This window comes from Orbicella franksi, chromosome 13 (genome assembly GCF_964199315.1).
Source record: "Orbicella franksi chromosome 13, jaOrbFran1.1, whole genome shotgun sequence".
Classification (NCBI taxonomy): domain Eukaryota; kingdom Metazoa; phylum Cnidaria; class Anthozoa; order Scleractinia; family Merulinidae; genus Orbicella; species Orbicella franksi.
In genome coordinates, this window is record NC_138157.1 from 12,455,899 (window position 1) to 12,474,792 (window position 18,894).

General features: G+C 39.9%; 1 protein-coding gene and 1 pseudogene across 2 annotated transcripts in view; both read right to left on the reverse strand.

Moving 5' to 3' along the window:
* Positions 1-775: 775 nt before the first annotated feature.
* The window catches only part of LOC145466632 (uncharacterized), a 28,062-nt gene continuing 9,943 nt past the window's right edge, over positions 776-18,894 (reverse strand). The window contains exons 2-10 of one of the 2 annotated variants that reach the window (XM_081450343.1): positions 18,632-18,718; positions 17,796-18,046; positions 16,818-17,079; positions 15,939-16,025; positions 15,108-15,358; positions 14,125-14,386; positions 12,790-13,440; positions 9,309-11,708; positions 776-2,544 (exon numbers count right to left, since the gene is read on the reverse strand). In XM_081450343.1, the coding sequence (XP_081306469.1) occupies positions 1,241-2,544; positions 9,309-11,708; positions 12,790-13,440; positions 14,125-14,386; positions 15,108-15,358; positions 15,939-16,025; positions 16,818-17,079; positions 17,796-18,046; positions 18,632-18,718 (5,555 nt within the window). In that variant the 3' untranslated portion in view covers positions 776-1,240. Of the gene's footprint in view, positions 2,545-7,070; positions 11,709-12,789; positions 13,441-14,124; positions 14,387-15,107; positions 15,359-15,938; positions 16,026-16,817; positions 17,080-17,795; positions 18,047-18,631; positions 18,719-18,894 lie in introns of those variants that run through there. The other variant, XM_081450342.1, reaches the window with a different exon arrangement.
* LOC145466188 (uncharacterized) lies at positions 2,620-4,515 on the reverse strand (annotated as a pseudogene).

Sequence of the window (18,894 nt, forward strand, 5' to 3'; positions counted from 1 at the left end):
CGTCAACCATCAAAGGGCCAAAAATTAACCGTCAACTGTCAAAACGCAATATTTTTACCGTAAACCGTCAAATGAGCAAGCCAATATTAGCAGTCAAATGTCTCTGATATCCTTAATTAAGAATTAATTAAGTTGTGCTGTTTATAAATGATCGTTTTAATTTACCACAAAAATGCATTTATGTGCAAATCCTTTAACTTCTACTCACGGGTGCAAGTGATTGATACGTTCAACGGTAACAAAGGTGATGTAATTATATAAATGAGACACAGTTGAAGTTAACAACCTAATTTGTAGTGGACAAATTAAAGAACTAAAATTGTATCCTTTTAGGAAAAAAATTGAAGTCAAATTTGCGTTGTAATTTCGTGTTATAAACGTTATTCCGAAAAATAACCGTCCACCGTCAAATGACATAAAATATAACCATAAACCGTCAAAACGGCTTGTTGTTAACCGTCAAAAAAACCCCATCCCCCACCATTGAGACACTCCTTCACTGGTGAAAATATGGCGTCAGTTTTTCGTCAGTAAAAGACAACCATAAGTCGTCAGCGACATGTTAGCGCTGATCAGATTACGACACAGCGTACAATCTTGAAATGAAAGTACTTTTTACAATTAAATGGTTTTTAAGATCAAGATTTAGAGACACTCAGGACAACTATCTTCTGGAAACCATACTGTATATTTACAACTGTCATGTTCCTAGCGATAACAACTTTTACAACAATTTTCAGCAATTCCATGGAAATCAGTTTTGTAACAAAAAAACTGAAGCATTTAGACACTTGCGCGATATATAGTCAGCAACATACTGAATATAGTTAGCTACAAGACCTAATCATTGCATTAAAACCTAAAACCATTAAACTAAACCCATTATTGACCGTTTGTGTATGAGAGGGAGGCTCGTTCAGAATCACCAGTTTGGATCCGCCTAAAAATTCAAATTAGTCAAAGTGGTGTTGATTTTAAAAGCACCAGAGAGGGAACCAGCACCAGAAGCACCAATATCGTTACAACTCAAATCCATGTAAGTCAATATCGTTTACACTCAAATCCATATTAGTCAATACGGTATTGACCTTAATAGCATCAGAGAGGGAACCAGCACCAGAATCACCAATATTGTTCTCACTCAAATCCAAATTAGTCAAGGCAGTGTTGACTTACATAGCATCAGAGGGGAAACCAGCACCAGGATCACCAATCTAGTTCTTACTCAAAGCCAAAGTAGTCAATACGGTATTGACCTAAATTGTATTAGAGAGGGAAGCAGCACCATCTCGTTATCCCTCAAATCCAAATTAGTCAATACGCTATTGACTGTAATAGCATCAGAGAGGGAAGCAGCACCAGAAGCACCAATACTGTTCCTACTCAAATCCAAATTAGTCAATACGGTATTGACTTTAATAGCATCAGAGAGGGAAGCAGCACCAGAAGCACCAATATTGTTGCTACTCAAATCCAAATTAGTCAATACGGTATTGACTTTAATAGCATAAGAGAGGGAAGCAGCACCACAAGCACGAATCCAGTTCCAACTCAAATTCAAATTAGTCAATACGGTATTGACTTTAATAGCATCAGAGAGGGAAGCAGCACCAGAAGCACCAATATCGTTCCTCATCAAATCCAAATTAGTCAATACGGTATTGACTTTAATAGCATCAGAGAGGGAAGCAGCACCAGAAGCACCAATACTGTTCCTACTCAAATCCAAATTAGTCAATACGGTATTGACTTTAATAGCATCAGAGAGGGAAGCAGCACCAGAAGCACCAATATTGTTGCTACTCAAATCCAAATTAGTCAATACGGTATTGACTTTAATAGCGTCAGAGAGGGAAGCAGCACCACAAGCACGAATCCAGTTCCAACTCAAATTCAAATTAGTCAATACGGTATTGACTTTAATAGCATCAGAGAGGGAAGCAGCACCAGAAGCACCAATATCGTTCCTCATCAAATCCAAATTAGTCAATACGGTATTGACTTTAATAGCATCAGAGAGGGAAGCAGCACCATGAGCACCAATATTGTTCCGAAACAAATCCAAATTAGTCAATACGGTATTGACTTTAATAGCATCAGAGAGGGAAGCAGCACCAGAAGCACCAATACTGTTCCTACTCAAATCCAAATTAGTCAATACGGTATTGACTTTAATAGCATCAGAGAGGGAAGCAGCACCAGAAGCACCAAGAGTGTTCCTACTCAAATCCAAATTAGTCAATACGGTATTGACTTTAATAGCGTCAGAGAGGGAAGCAGCACCAGAAGCACCAATATTGTTGCTACTCAAATCCAAATTAGTCAATACGGTATTGACTTTAATAGCATCAGAGAGGGAAGCAGCACCAGAAGCACCAATTCTGTTCCTACTCAAATCCAAATTAGTCAATACGGTATTGACTTTAATAGCATCAGAGAGGGAAGCAGCACCAGAAGCACCAATTCTGTTCCTACTCAAATCCAAATTAGTCAATACGGTATTGACTTTAATAGCATCAGAGAGGGAACCAGCACCAGAGTCGTCTATATAGTAATTACTTACACCCACATGAGTCAAAGAGGTATTTACAGTAAGAGCCTCACAGAAATACTCAAAGTTCAACGATCCACCAAGTACTGTTTCACCATCGAACTCTAAAGCCGTAATGTCGAGGTGGGAACCAAAAGTATGCAACAACTGCGATTGAAGGTTTTTCTTATGGGTTGCGCACTCCTCTACACAGTCAAAGGCGAATTTCAGATTCCTGCTTATTTGACTTTCGCCGTTTATATGTGCGGCGATGCTTTTTACAAGACACACTGCGTATTCTTCGCATCGTGAGACAACAATTCCACTCATGAACAAAAACACTTGGTTCAGTTCATGTAAATATCTCTCATCAGTCACCACTGTGTCACAGTCAACTTCTCCGCTGAGAATCTTCGAAGCGAGATAGAAACCACTAAAGAATTCTTGAAAGCTCTTGTGCGTAAATCCGTAACGCACACAACGTCGTCTTCGACTACCTAGACTGACTTGGACTGATAAAAATCCAAACTTAGTTAAAAGACTTAAAACAGTCGAAGTACAATCAAATCTGCTTTCTTCAATATATAGCTGTCCTTCACACAGAGATTTGAACGCCATATGGCCCAGATCTATCAGCTCTTTCTCGTACACTTTAATCAGGTCGTCTTTGGTACTCGCCAATTGGTTCTTCTCTTCATATCTTCTCAAAACACAGAGTACAATTTCAATGTACAATTTAGTCCTGCTCGTCGGAAAAGAACCCTGGAAATCCTCGCAAAGAAGACAAAGTAAAGTGGTGTTTAAAGGATTTGCCATCAATTCACTAAGTCTCGAGATCCTGACCGGGGTGAAAGTTGGTTTAGGAGTTTGCGAGCCAAACGTCTGTTGTTTTTAAAATACTTAAAGATGAAACTTTCTGCATCTTCCGTAGTGAATCCCACAATTTCCCATAGGGTGTCACAGAACCGTCTAAATTTCATTCCAACTTCGTGTCTAGATGTGAAAACGATGCGACATTTAGAGAACTATTGGAATAAAAACGCTCTCTGGTTAAAAATATATTGAAAACATAAGCTTTCGGCTATCAGTCTATAGCCTTTCACGAATGAAAAATGTGGCGCGCAAGCGAAAATATATACGAATTGGGTGCGAAAAATTGAGAATAAAAACAAGCGTGAAAAAAGCTAGAAGATAAAAATGTAAATGAGGCCTGATTACAATAAAATCGAGTATTGCCTAGGCAACGGTTTTGAGTTGTTTTCCGCGTCGACGGTTTTTGCTGTGTGCCAAGATTCTAGTGTTTTCCGAACGCGGTAATTGCCTTTGTCAATGACACAAGCATTGTCGAAATCAATGGAGTGATTGTTTTGCCACGCATGGTTGGCAACATTAGAGCCATTTGAATAGTTCTTCAAGTTTCGTTGATGTTCCTTTTTTCGGGTTTGGAAGCATCTTCCGGTTTCTCCTATGTACTTCCAAGGGCAGTCTTTACATGGAATTTTGTGAACAACATTACATTGAAAATCTGAGGGTTGTCTGAACTTTGGTGACGGGAATTCTTGTTGAAGGGTTTTAAGTGGTTTGTTGACAACTCGGATATCATTTTTGGGGAGTAATCTTGTGAGGGGCTCGGTTAGGCCGCTGATGTAAGGGAGACATGCAAAACCCTGGTACATATTAAATGGATCAGCCCATTTGAAGAACATAGAAACCAGTTCTTCTGGTGGAGGAACTGTAGATGGGGGTGGCTTCTTATTGAGAATGTTAGAAATAACAGCCGGTGGGTAACCATTAGCTTCTAACGCGGCCCTAACATGATTGGTTTCACGTGTTTTTCCTTCAAAGCTGCTAGGGAGGTTGGATGCCCGGAACAAGAGGGTCGAGGCCGTGCTGATTTTGTGTTCTTTTGCATGATGGGAAGAGAAATCCAAATAACGGTCAGTATGGGTTGGCTTCCGTAGAGAAATGATGTCATCGGCTTTCATCGCTTCAATGCGCTTGAATTTTCAGAACCGGGCTCTTCCTAATTTGCATAATCCGTAATCAGCCCGTGGGCATTACGGGAGAATAATGTCCTACAATTCAGTGACAATTAACCAATCAGAGCGCGCGTTATATCGGCCACAAGCCAAAGCCATATAGTAACTTGTTTATTATATGGCTAACTCCGTGAGCGGGTAAGATGAATCAAATCCTGCGCTGTGATTGGCTACCCGAGCGGGCAAGATGGAACTATCTTGCCCGCTCGGGACTACCGGCCATGTCCCGCAAGAAAAATTTCCCCGAAAGCCATATAATAAATCCTTTATTGACCAAGCTTGTTCGGTCAAGATTGCTGGATATTGGCCTCGTTCTTTTTTTGCGAGTTTATGGACCTTGACTCCGTCTCGGTCCATAAACACGCAAAAAAAGAACTTGGCCAATATCCAGCCGTCTTGACCTCACACTTGGTCAATAACCCGTACATCTTTGGCTGACAGTGAATGTCTACGAATAATAATGAGCAGCATGTTTGCCCGGTGTAATTCTGCTGTCAGACTAAAGGTGATAACACCAACACATACCAACTTTGAGGCCATGAAAATGGAAGATGCGTTGAATTCTTGCATTTGACCGCTGCGAATGACGTTACTAGATCGTAGGTGAGCCTGCACAGCAAGCGTTCCCGTATGAAGAGGTTTATTTGCATTCTGGCCGAGTGCAACCTGGAGCAAGAGCAGAAAAATAGACAAAGGAGGAGGTGCCCCGCCACCCTGCGCTTCAATTTTGTAAATCCGCCATGACAGTTACAAACCTGTTATCTGTGAAGAGCCTTCCAGTTGTTTCCTGAATGAAACAACGAAGAAGACAGCAAAAAACCACAAGCTCCACACACACTGCAAAATCAAATATATTGCAGTGATTCAATTGATTATCCAACTAGCAGTGCACTTTGACCAGCTACACTGTAACTCTAGCACTTACTTTGCTTAGTAAATAGTTTGCTAAATAAACTCTACTGAAATGGACAGGATATTAATTTTGTATCCAGCAATATAAAAATTGGGTGCGGTAAATCAAACAAATCAAACGTTATTGTAAACGAAATAACATTCCTTGTTCAGAAAGAGTGCTATAAAATTAGAGACTGTAGTTAATGTAAATAAACTTCTATAATTAACAATAACCGTAAGGGCCACTTTAACTGTGTTTTTTACTGCCTTGGGATTGCCGGTATCAAGAGCATTTTCAACACGAACGCTAGCAGCCACAATTATTCCAAGAGGAATCTATGGAGATTTAGTGCAAATGCAGAATGTTAAACACAATGGCCAAGTCAAGGTCAACTTTTCAAATAATACAGTGGAACAGGCGTGTTTAAAACATGAAATGGCGAAACGAAGAAACGGCACTATGGGTAAGAGTCAATGTGAGTGTCTGTAAGGGTTAACCCTTAAAATTATTGATTAAAGACAACCACTGTCACGTCAGTGATATTTAGCCTAACTATTAGGCAGGCTGACCAGAGCACTATTTAGGCTACGGGTGTCTGTAAGAGCTTGTAAGGGTTAACCCTTACAATTACTGAACACTAACCACTGTCGCTGATATTTAGCCTAGCATGGGCGCTATTTAGACTCACCAGAGCACTATGTAGGCTACAGCTGTCTGTAAAATGAGGGTTAACCCTGACAATTACTGATGAAAGATAACCACTGTCGCGTCAGTGATATTTAGCATAACATGAGCATTATTTAGGCTGACCGGAGGCTTACTATTTACGCCACAGGTGTCTGTAAGGGCTGTTAACCCTTTCAATTACTGACGGCTAACCACTGTTTAGACAGTGACATTTAGCCTAACATGAGCACTATTCAGGCTGACCGGACGCTTACTATTTAGGCTAACCGTAGTGCTATGTCATTTCACCAGTTTGTGGTTTAAAAACGCCCCAGTGGAACCCTCACTTGACAACAACATTCTCGAACATTCTCGAAAAGTTTAACAAGGGTTCAGAGCGGTTTGCAGATCGTTCACACTCATAAAAAGCCATTTCACACAATTAATAACGTTCCAAATAGACATAAGCTCGAAAAAATTTTTCTAGCAAGTGAATTGCAATGAATGACAAAAAACGGAAGCTCGCTTTTATTTTGAAAAAAAACAATAACTTCCTTATCTGTCAAGTGGCCCGCGATCAAAGCAAGACCAACAAACGAGAGCGTCCGGAAAAGCACAGAACTAAAAAGTGGTGTTTATTGCGTGTATGGCGTTTATAGCGTTTATGACGTTTCTGGTGTTTTTGGCGCTTTTGGTTGTCTTTTTCAGTTGAAAATCTATATAAATTGTCAAGTGGCCCGCGATCAACGCGAGATTCACGAGAGCTCCCGGAGAAAACACAGAACTAGAAAGTGGTGTTTATGGCGTTTATGGCTTGTATGGCGTTATTGGCATTTTCGGCTGTCTTTTCTGGTTGAAAATATATATAAACCGTCAAGTGGTCCGCGATCCACGCCAGACCCGCGAGAGCTCTCGGAGAAAACACAGAACTAAAAAGTAGCGTTTATGGGGTTTTGAGCTGTCTTCGCGCGCTTCGACGTAATTTCGTAATAAATTAACAAAGAACGCGCGCGCCAAATTATCATGCTTTATGACGTCATTGTGTTCTGGCTGCCCACTTTATGTAAATGGCTGCCCCTGAAAAAGACGCCCAGCATCTCTTCTACGCTACTCTTGTGCTTATCTAAAAAGAGGGAACCATGCTTTGAAGATCAAGACAAAGCAGATATAGAATCCTAGAGCTGGAAAACGAGCGTTTCTTGGGCGGTGAAAATAAACCTTGGGACCTTCGTAGAAGCAAATAGAAAGAATAGTTAATGGACGGTTTCCGTGAGGAAATTTTTGCGAGATTAGACCAGTCTTGTGGAATGTATGGAGGTCGAGTGCAGACCGTCGGCCTACTAGGCCGCCTGACTTTTCTTCCTCTGTAAAATGGAAGCAAAACACCTTAAATCATAACTCGACAAACGTCAAGTCAGCCAATTTTTTTTAAATTCTTTCCTACACGCAGCATTTATGATTTAGAGCAATTGTCGACGCATTTTCATACATCATTTTAAACGCACAACGGCTGAAATCGGAAAGCAAGCACCAAGAGCATGATGTCCCGTAAATTGTATACAGCATCCGGGCTATCTGTGCTTTCACAGTGCCTCTCATCCCCTTCTCCCCTCTTCCCCACCCACGGCAAGGAGTATAAGTCGGTACAATTTAGTTTTTAACGGACTTGAAGTTGAAAGAGGTGCACAGGGAGAGGCAGTGGGCTAACGGTTGGCTTCGAGGGACCAGTAACCTGTCTCAAATATAATTGAAGTAAATCGAAAGAGGTACAGCTTGTAAGCACTTTCCTGACATACAACAACCGTTTCTATGGGCACTGCTATATCAAATATGAATTACCTACCTCTGAACGCGAGTCTCAATGGGGTTAACCGTCAACCATCAAAGGGCCAAAAACACATAGTTGAAGCCAACAACCTAATTTGTAGTGCACAAATTAAAGAACTAAAATTGTGTCCTTTTACGAAAAATTTAAGTCAAATTTGCGCTGTAATTTCGTGTTATAAACGTCATTCCGAAAAATTAACCGTCCACCTTCAAATGATCTAAAATATAACCATAAACCGTCAAAACGGCTTGTTTTTAACCGTCAAAGGAACCCTATCCCCCACCATGAGACCCTCCTGTAATGGTGAAAATAGGGCCTCAGTTTTTCGTCAGTACAAGACTACCATAAGTCGACGGCGACATGTTAGCGCTGATCAGATTACGACACAGGATACAATCTTGAAGTTAAAGTACTTTTTACATTTAAATGGTTTTCAAGATCAAGAGACACTCACGCAAACTCTCTTCTGGAAGCCATACTGTATATTTGCAACTGTCATGTTCCTAGCGATAACAACTTTTACAACAATTTACAGCAATTCCACAGAAATCAGTTTTGTAACAAAAAACTGAAGCATTTACACACTTAACTTGCACGCTATACGTAGTCAGCAAGATACTGGGTTAGGTTGGCTACAAGCCCTAACCAGTACATTAAAACCTAAAGCCATTAAACTGAATGCACTATTAACCTTTTGTGCACGAGAGGATGGCACGTCCAGAAAAACCAGATCACCAAAACCAGATCACCAAACCAGATCACCAAACCAGATGACCAAAATTCAAATTATTCAATACGGTATTGATTTTAATAGCATCAGATCGAATGGGAAGCCGCACCAGAAGCACCAATGTCGTTGTAACTCAAATCCAAATCAGTGAATACGTTATATACTTTAATAGCATCAGAGAGGAAAGAAGCACCAGAATTACAAATTGTAACTCAAATCCAAAGTCAATCCAAATCAAAAGTTGACTCTTATAGCATCAGAGAGGGAACCAGCACAAGAATCACCAATATTGTTCCACCGCAAATCCAAATGAGTCAATGCGGTATTGACTTTAATAGCATCAGAGAGGAAACCAGCACCAGAATCACAAATCCCGTTCCAACGCAAATATAAATTAGTCAATACGGTATTGACTTTAATAGCATCAGAGAGGAAACCAGCACCAGAATCACCAATATTGTTCCCACTCAAATCCAAATTAGTCAATACGGTATTGACTTTAATAACATCAGAGAGGAAACCAGCACCAGAAGCACCAATATTGTTCATACTCAAATCCAAATGAGTCAATGCGGTATTGACTTTAATAGCATGAGAGAGGAAACCAGCACCAGTATCACCAATCCTGTTCTCACCCAAATCTAAATTAGTCAATACGGTATTCACTTTAATAGCATCAGAGAGGAAACCAGCACCAGGAGCACCAATCCCGTTATACCTCAAATCCAAAGTAGTCAATACGGTATTGACTTTAATAGCATCAGAAAGGAAACCAGCACCGGCATCACCAATCCTGTTCCCACTCAAATCCAAATTAGTCAATACGGTATTGACTTTAATAGCATGAGAGAGGAAACCAGCACCAGAATCACCAATCTCGTTCCTACTTAAATCCAAATTAGTCAACACGGTATTGACTTCAATAGCATGAGAGAGGAAAACAGCACCAGGAGCACCAATCTCGTTCTTACTTAAATCCAAATTAGTCAACACGGTATTGACTTTAATAGCATCAGAGAGGGAAGCAGCACCAGAAGCACCAATCTCGTTATTACTCAAACCCAAAGTAGTTAATACGGTATTGACTTTAATAGCATGAGAGAGGAAACCAGCACCAGCGGGATCAATATTGTTCCCACTCAAATCCAAATTAGTCAATACGGTATTGACTTTAATAGCATCAGAGAGGAAACCAGCACCAGGAACATCAATTTTGTTCCACCTCAAATCCAAATTAGTCAATACAGTATTGACTTTAATAGCATCAGAGAGGAAACCAGCACCAGTATCACCAATATTGTTCGCACTCAAATCCAAATTAGTCAATACAGTATTGACTTTAATAGCATCAGAGAGGGAACCAGCACCAGAATCACCAATCTCGTTACTGCTCAAATCCAAATTAGTCAATACAGTATTGACTTTAATAGCATCAGAGAGGGAACCAGCACCAGAATCACCAATCTCGTTACTGCTCAAATCCAAATTAGTCGAAGTGGTATTTACAGTAAGAGCTTCACAGAGATACTCAAAATTCCGCAACTTATTACCGCGTAAGTCTAAAGCCGTAATGTCAAGGTGGTAACCAAAAGTATGCAACAATTGCGACAGAAGGTTTTTCTTATGGGTTGCGCACTCCTCTATACAGTCAAACGCGAATTCCAGATTCTTAATTAATTCACGTTTGCTTTTTATGTGTGCGGCGATAGTTTTTACAAGACACACTGCGGTTTCTTTGCATCGTGAGACAACAATTCCACTCATGAACAAAAAGACTTGTTTCAGTTCATCTAAGTATCTCTCATCAGTCACTACTGTTTCACAGTCAACTTCTCCGCTGTGAAGCTTTGAAGCGAGATAGAAACCACTAAAGAATTCTTGAAAGCTCTTGTGCATAAATCCGTAACGCACACAACGTCGTCTTCGACTACCTAGACTGACTTGGACTGATAAAAATCCAAACTTAGTTAACAGACTTAAAACAGTCGAACTGCAATCAAATTTGCTTTCATCAATATATAGCTCTCCTTCACACAGAGATTTGAACGCCATATGCCCCAGATGTATCAGCTCTTTCTCGTAAACTTTAATCAGGTCTTCGTTCGTACTTGCCAATTGGTTCTTCTCTTCATATCTTCTCAAAACACAGAGTACCATTTCAATGTACAATTGAGTCCTGCTCGTCGGAAAAGAACCCTGGAAATCCTCGCAAAGAAGACAAAGTAAAGTGGTGTTTAAAGGATTTGCCATCAATTCACGTAAATCTCTAGATCCTGACCAGGGTGAAAGTTGTTTTAGGAGTTTGTGAGCCAAAGGTCTGTTGTTTTTAAAATACTTGAAGATGAAGCTTTCTGCATCTTCCGTAGTGAATCCCACAATTTCCCACAGGATATCACAGAACCGCCTAAATTTCATTCCAACTTCATGTCTAGAAGTGAAAACGATGCGACATTTAGAGAATTCTCTACCTTCAGCAACTTTTAAGTACATGGCCAGTTTACTAGGATCATCTACTTCATCTAAACCATCAAGTACTAACAAAACTTTGGACTGATTTTCACGGATGAATTTGAAAAAGTTTTCTTTGGATTCCTCGTTAATATCTTCGGGGAGAATTTGTTCTTCGATAGCCTCCCAGATGTTAGTCTCCATATCACGGCATCTAAGCAGTAGCAGCAATTGGATTTCTGGAAAAGACGCGTCCCATTCTTCCCGTCTATTTGCCCAGTCATACGCCAGCTTTTGACAGTAAGTTGTCTTTCCCATACCAGGATCTCCTTCAATCAAAACAGTCCGTGGCTTCTTACTTCCTTCATGCGTCTTGAAGATAGCTGTCATGTTGGTGATTTCTTCAGCCAGTGTTCCTCTTGTTTTTTCTTTGTTCAAAAGCCTGAGCCTGGTGAAAATTTCATCCAGATGAAAGCTGAAATCTTCACACCATGGTACTGGCAGCACACTTCCTTCACGGGTTTTGTAGAGCTGGCGGATCCTTTCTATCTCATGCGCTGGATAAGACATGCCTAGAAAAGGAGAAAATGACAATAAATTAGATTAGAAAATACGCTTTTTATTTTAACCAAGCTTGGAAATATAAATTACTTCGGTTTAATATGAGAGGCAAAAATTACAATTTGCAATTATGTTTACCATGCATAAGATATCAGGAATATTTATGATGTCGAGTTGCTTGAACCCTTTTTTGGAACTTGATAAATAAAAGTTTTCGAATTTTATAGGATCATTGTCTTATCGGAATGTTCAGACACTGCGTTTTAACAGCGTGAAAGACCGTGTTCGCTTTCAGCATCACTAAAAAGCTACAGTAAGCGTAACAAACTTTCCTGTTACAATGTAAATTTAAAAGGTATATATCTGAAATTTTCAAAGTCGAGGGAGCCAGAGTAAAAAAGTCCGAATATGCCGTTATTAATACTAAGTCAAAAGAGAATACTATTCTCTTCTTTCAAAACAGTTGCAAATAAGTTGGTACTGATCAAATTGTGTTTAGTCTTGGAAAAATCAAGTTAAACTAAGGCAAAACATTTTAAGCCTTTGACTTCGGTGATTTATTTTACCTCGAAACGGAAATTGGACGCCGCACATAGCTTTATGTAACTGTCCTCCCCAGGGGGATGGAATTGGGCGCTGTTATCTCGAGTAATTGAAGCTCAACACAAAAAAGTCTCTCCTGAACGAGGCAATCATTTCAATGTTTTTTTTTGGGACGTGCGCACATAGGGAAATTTGTTAAAGTTTTCTTTCAGTTCTGCATGTTCTTTTTGGCTTATTCTCTTTAGCCGTTTTGCTGATATGTACCTTTTTTCTGCTCGTCGGAAAAGTGTCCGTTCTCACAAAGTGATTATTTTACGGAATGGCGTCTAGGATTAGAAAGGCTCCATTTGTCTCCGATTTTCAGGGGATAAATTCCAAGGTTGGCTGCCTGTATGTCTTTGTTTTTTTTGTTGCACTTTCAAATATTCAATAAAAAGGCATTTATGGAATAAGAAGAAGTTGCACTGTATCAGCAAAACGGAATACTGACAAGAGGCGGTACTGACATGATTATTCCATGTCTAAGTATTGTTACAACTCAGAACTCACCCTCATCTCCAGAAGATTCCGTCGCACTATCCAGCTCATTCATTTTGTCCTTGATGCGGTCCTCGATCTTTTTCCACTGCATCAGGAGCTCCTTGTAATGTTCCTCGCTGATAGGGTCCGTTTTCTGATGCATGATTTTGTCCATGGCATCACCATATCGAGCTCCTCCTAATCTCACCACCGTTTCCCGGATGTCTTCGCAGTAGTTAACAAATACTGCATCACTAACACGGGATTTGTCTGCATGGCCAAGCAAAGTATTCATAAAATACCTCACACGGGCTATGTCAGCCTCGTAACTGGCGTCTTCTGCATGAGGAGGTGCGTCCCAGCCAGCAGTTGGCGGAGTCAACTCACAAACTGTCCTCAACAGAACCATAAGAAGTGTAGGGTCGAAGTGTTCGGATGACACCGAGGAAGCACGATCAGGATACAGTTGACCCCATTGCTTTGAAGTGAGGATTCTTTGCTCTCGAAGTAACCGCAGTGTCTGATGATTTTGATAGTCTTTCAAATGTTTCCGAAGATTTTGTGGTGGAATGATTCTGTCAAATGTTTCTCTCAGGACTCCTGAACCCACAGTGACCAGAATCTGACACAGCTGAGCATAATTGGATTTCTCTGTCGTGAAGGTTAATTTGGGAGTAGTGCCTACAACAGTTCACATAAAAACACTTTATCAGTCACCTCTTACAATCTACTTCCCTAGGATGTTGTTTATGTTTTGTTATCATGGTCCTAAAAGCCAGGCAATTTCGGGCTCAACAATACAATCAAAACTGTATATAACGGTCCTGTATTAAGCCAGCCACCCTTTATTAAGCGGCCAGTTTTCAAATTCCCGATTTTTCGCTCATACAAACACTCTATTTGTTACCTGTATTAGGCGGCCACCTCTATTAAGCGGCCGCGGCTACCCTGTGGTAGTCCTATGTTTGTCTTTCTTTGTTATTTTTACCTGTATTAAGCGGCCACCCTTGACCGGAAACTAAGCCACATGTCAGTTTATGCGGTATTTTATTGTTTAAAATGCGATCCATCCCCACTATAAAGAAATAGCATTTACAAAGCTACTGTAGCTGATAATCGGCCGTTTAGTATCGTTAACGCTTTCCAGATGTCCGCAATGTGCTGAAGAACAGTACCATATCGTTAGACCACGCCCAGTGAGTATTTTTAGTGATCCCGTATTAAGCGGCCAGTTCCTCAAGTTCCGAGGGTGGCCGTTATATACAGGTTCGACTGTTATTGAGAGTCATTCGTTAATTACGTTAAAATAAAGAGTACATGCTTTTTATGTTGGTTTTACTCGCTCATCAAATCCTTACAACTTACCTTGTCTGGGTCGAAGGCTGACATAGTGTTTCTCATGGATATGTCCCAAAACAAGCGGGCTGGTGTTGTCAACAGCACGATCTGGATTGATGATTATATCACAGTCGAGACTGCTAATTACACGAATAGGAATTTTGTAGCAGTTTGCTGCGGCACGGAGAACCAAGTGATCGCCCCATGTGCCATCTTTTTCCATGCTTCTCAAGTAATCAGCCCAAGATGGGTATCCGTGGAGAAAGTTGAACAGATCTGTTCCATCGCTCTTTGAGAGAGAAAGAAACTTTTAATTCAATTGAATAAGCTTAAGTAGCTGACACAACATGTCCATCGTCCTGGACATAATTAACACAAGGAAATGGTTAGGAAACCCGGCAATGTTCTTTGTTGTATGTTTTTGTTTGCTCTCTTGCATGTTGACCTTGCATAAAACCTAGCAAAATACAAAAGGTGGATACATGTGTGCTCATACAACAAACAAAAAAGAAGCATTGTGATTATGTAATTCATGCATAACCTATGAGCATAAAACAAACAATGTGCAGGGTCACGGACCTTCCAACATAAATCTTAGCCTGATTGTTTGCTTCTTTGATGTTTATCGGCCTTCCTGACCATTTCCGTTTATTAACTATGTTTTTGCTTATACCAAAATAAACGTTAGTTTTTCAAGTTGTTAACAATAATTCACCTTTTTACACTGAGTGGTTAGTCAAAGCCTAACTCGGTTATTGATAGATTTTATGAAATTAAGTTGACAGATAGTTTTCTTAATAAGGTGACATCCCTCGATTGAGCCAAGGACACAAAGTTCCTACTAATACCAAAGCATCTACTGGTTATTTGGCCCATGTACTTGAGGAAAGACTATGGAACTTAAATTTCATCATCAGTTACTCGAAGAGATTTCAGAGCCCAGTTTTCCCAGTCTTGTACAAAGCACACCTTCATTCACATCAGAAGCCACCTGTGGACCATTGACTTACCAGTTTGGGGGAGTTCCTGAGACATTCCACTAACTTTTTCCGCAGTTCTGTTTCCGAAATTTGCATTCCTTTCACGCTTTGAAGTTGCTCTGACAGCGCATAGAACATACAGTTTCCCGATCCTGGGTTGTCACAAATGCTGAATCCCTTGTCTGAAGCAATCTTTTCTAGATCGTCTGACAGGCCAATTTTCTTGTGGAACTTATTTGGATCGCACTTCATTTGTTGCAGATCATGAATAATGTTCATAGCTGCAAGCAAACAAAATTCCTTCAGTTATAACTAATTCTAATTGGGTAGCTAAGCAATCGATCATGCATTTCTCTAGTTTACATAATTCTTATTTCTACACCCATGCTCAAAAATCACACTTAAAATAAGAATCGGAAATTATACGAAACTGCAACAAAATTTAGATGACCACATGACTGTTCAAGCTTAAAGCCATAATTGATGGGATATTGATGTACTCTTCACCTTTTCCTTTTCTGACCAGAGCTTTTAATTTTTCACAAATGTATCATGAGGGTAGGGCACAAATGTACTAAAAATTACAATTGTAATAACTGTACGACGACCACAAACGTAATCAGGTAATAAGAGACAGGCACAAAATTATTACACTGGTGACATGAATGGTCTTTGCAGGAACAAATAAATAACAAAGTTTGAAAACTTAGCGATGCTCATTACATGTATTCCTTCTTTTGCTCACGAATTGTTCTTGGCTAATTTTCATCATTTAATGACTATCAGGAAGTAAACTTGATATAAGAGGCTAAGTTAAGCAGAATATGAATTTGATTTTTTAGTGTTCAGAGCCGCAGGTACCTGTCTGCTCTGCAGTCATCGTCTGAGTAACCTGGGTAGCAGATGAAACAGACAATCCCTCTTCTCCCCGAGTTGACTTCTCACAATCTGCAGAACAAGAGAAAATATGCACAGTTATCCTATATTGTTTATTCACGTAGAACAGAAAGTATCCATAAATCCAACGACAATTTGTACTACCTTGTATAAACGTTTCTGCGGTCAGGATAATTTTTATCAGTCACCTCTTACAATATACTTCCCTAGGATACTGTTTTATTTTTTGTTATCATGGTCCTAAAAGCCAGGCAATTTTGAATTTCGGGGTCAACAATACAATCAAACCTGCATATAACGCGCCTGTATTACGCGGCCACCCACTATTAAGCGGCCAGTTTTCAAATTCTCGATTTTTCTCTCATACAAACGCTGTATTTGTTACCTGTATTAGGAGGTCACCTGTATCAAGCGACCGCGGCTACCCTGTAGCAGTCCTATGTTTGTCTTTCTTTGTTATTTTTACCTGTATTAAGCGGCCACCCTTGACCGGAAACTAAGCCACATGTCAGTTTATGCGGTATTTTATTGCGTTTAAAATGCGATCCATCCTCACTATAAAGAAATAGCATTTACAAAGCTACTGTGAGCTGATAATCGGCCGTTTAGTATCGTTAACGCTTTCCAGATGTCCGCAATGTGCTGAAGAACAGTACCATATCGTTAGACCACGCCCAGTGAGTATTTTTAGTGATCCCGTATTAAGCCGCCAGTGCAAGTCCCGAGGGTGGCCATTATATACAGGTTCGACTGTTATTGAGACTCATTCGTTAATTACGTTAAAATCAAGAGCACATGCTTTATATATTGGTTTCACTCGCTCATCAAATCCTTACAACTTACCTTGTCTGGGTCGAAGGCTGACATAGTGTTTCTCATGGATATGTCCCAAAACAAGCGAGCTGGTGTTGTCAACAGCACGATCTGGATTGATGATTATATCACAGTCGAGACTGCTGATTACACGAATAGGAGATTTGTAGCAGTTTGCTGCGGCACGGAGAACCAAGTGATCGCCCCATGTGCCATCTTTTTCCATGTTTCTCAAGTAATCAGCCCAAGATGGGTATCCATGGACAAAGTTGAACAAATCTGTTCCATCGGTCTTTGAGAGAGAAAAAAACTTTTAAGTTAATTGAATAAGCTTAAAGTAGCTGACACAATATGTCCATCGTCCTAGACATAATTAATACAAGGAAATGGTTAGGAAAGCTGGCAAAGTTCTTTGTTGTATGTTTTTGTTTGCTCTTTTGAATGTTGACCCTGCACAAAACCTGGCAAAATACAAAAGGTGGCGCATGGATATATGTGAGCTCATAAAACTAACAAAAAAGAAGCACTGTGATTATGTAATTCATGCATAATCTATGAGCATAAAACAAACGATGTGCAGGGTCACGGACCTTCCAACATAAATCTTAGCCTGATTGTTTGCTTTTTTGATGTTTATCGGCCTTCCTAACCATTTCCTTTTATTAACTATGTCCTTGCCTATACCAAAATAAACGTTCTCAACAATAATTCACCTTTTTACAGTGAGTGATCAGTCAAAGCCTAATTCGGTTATCGATAGATTTTATGAAATAAAGTTGATAGATAGTTTTCTTAATAAAGTAACATCCCTCGATTGAGCCAGGGACACAAAGTTCCTACTAATACCAAAGCATCTACTGGTTATTTGGCCCATGTACTTGAGGAAAGACTATGGAACTTAAATTTCATCATCAGTTACTCGAAGAGATTTCAGAGCCCAGTTTTCCCAGTCTTGTACAAAGCACACCTTCATTCACATCAGAAGCCACCTGTGGACCATTGACTTACCAGTTTGGGGGAGTTCCTGAGACATTCCACTAACTTTTTCCGCAGTTCTGTTTCCGAAATTTGCATTCCTTTCACGCTTTGAAGTTGCTCTGACAGCGCATAGAACATACAGTTTCCCGATCCTGGGTTGTCACAAATGCTGAATCCCTTGTCTGAAGCAATCTTTTCTAGATCGTCTGACAGGCCAATTTTCTTGTGGAACTTATTTGGATCGCACTTCATTTGTTGCAGATCACGAATAATGTTCATAGCTGGAAGCCAACAAAATTCTTTCAGTTATAACTAATTCTAATTGGGTAGCTAAGCAATCGATCATGCAATTCACTAGTTTACATAATTTTCATTTCTACACTCATGCTCAAAAATCAAACTTAAAGTAAAAATCGGAAATTATACGAAACTGCAGTAAAATTTAAATGACCTTAAGACTGCTCAAGCTTAAAGCCATAATTGATGGGATATTGATGTGCTCTTCACCTTTTCCTTTCCTGATCAGAACTGTTAATTTGCCCCAAATGTATCATGAGGGTAGGCCACAAATGTACTAAAAATTACAATTGTAATAACTGTACGACGACCACAAACGTAATCAGGTGATAAGAGACAGGCACAAAATTATCACACTGGTGACATGAACGGTCTTCGTAGGAACAAATAAATAACAAAGTTTGAAAACTTAGCGATGCTCATTACATGTATTCCTTCTTTTACTCACGAATTGTTCTTAGCTAATTTTCATCATTTAACGACTATCAGGAAGTAAGCTTGATATAAGAGGCTAAGTTAAGCAGAATATGAATTTGATTTTTTTAGTTTCGGTTCAGAGCCGCAGGTACCTGTCTGTTCTCCACTCATCATCTGAGTACCCTGGGTAGCAGATGAACCAGACAATCCCTCTTCTCCCCGAGTTGACTTCCCACGATCTGCAGAACAGGAGAAAATATGCGCAGTTATCCTATATTGTTTATTCACGTAGAACAGAAAGTATTCATAAATCCAACGACAATTTGTACTACCTTGTATAAACGTTTCTGTTATTTCTTCGGTAAGGATAAGGTTTACCTATCCCACCCCTCAAACTGCACTCGATACGTTACAC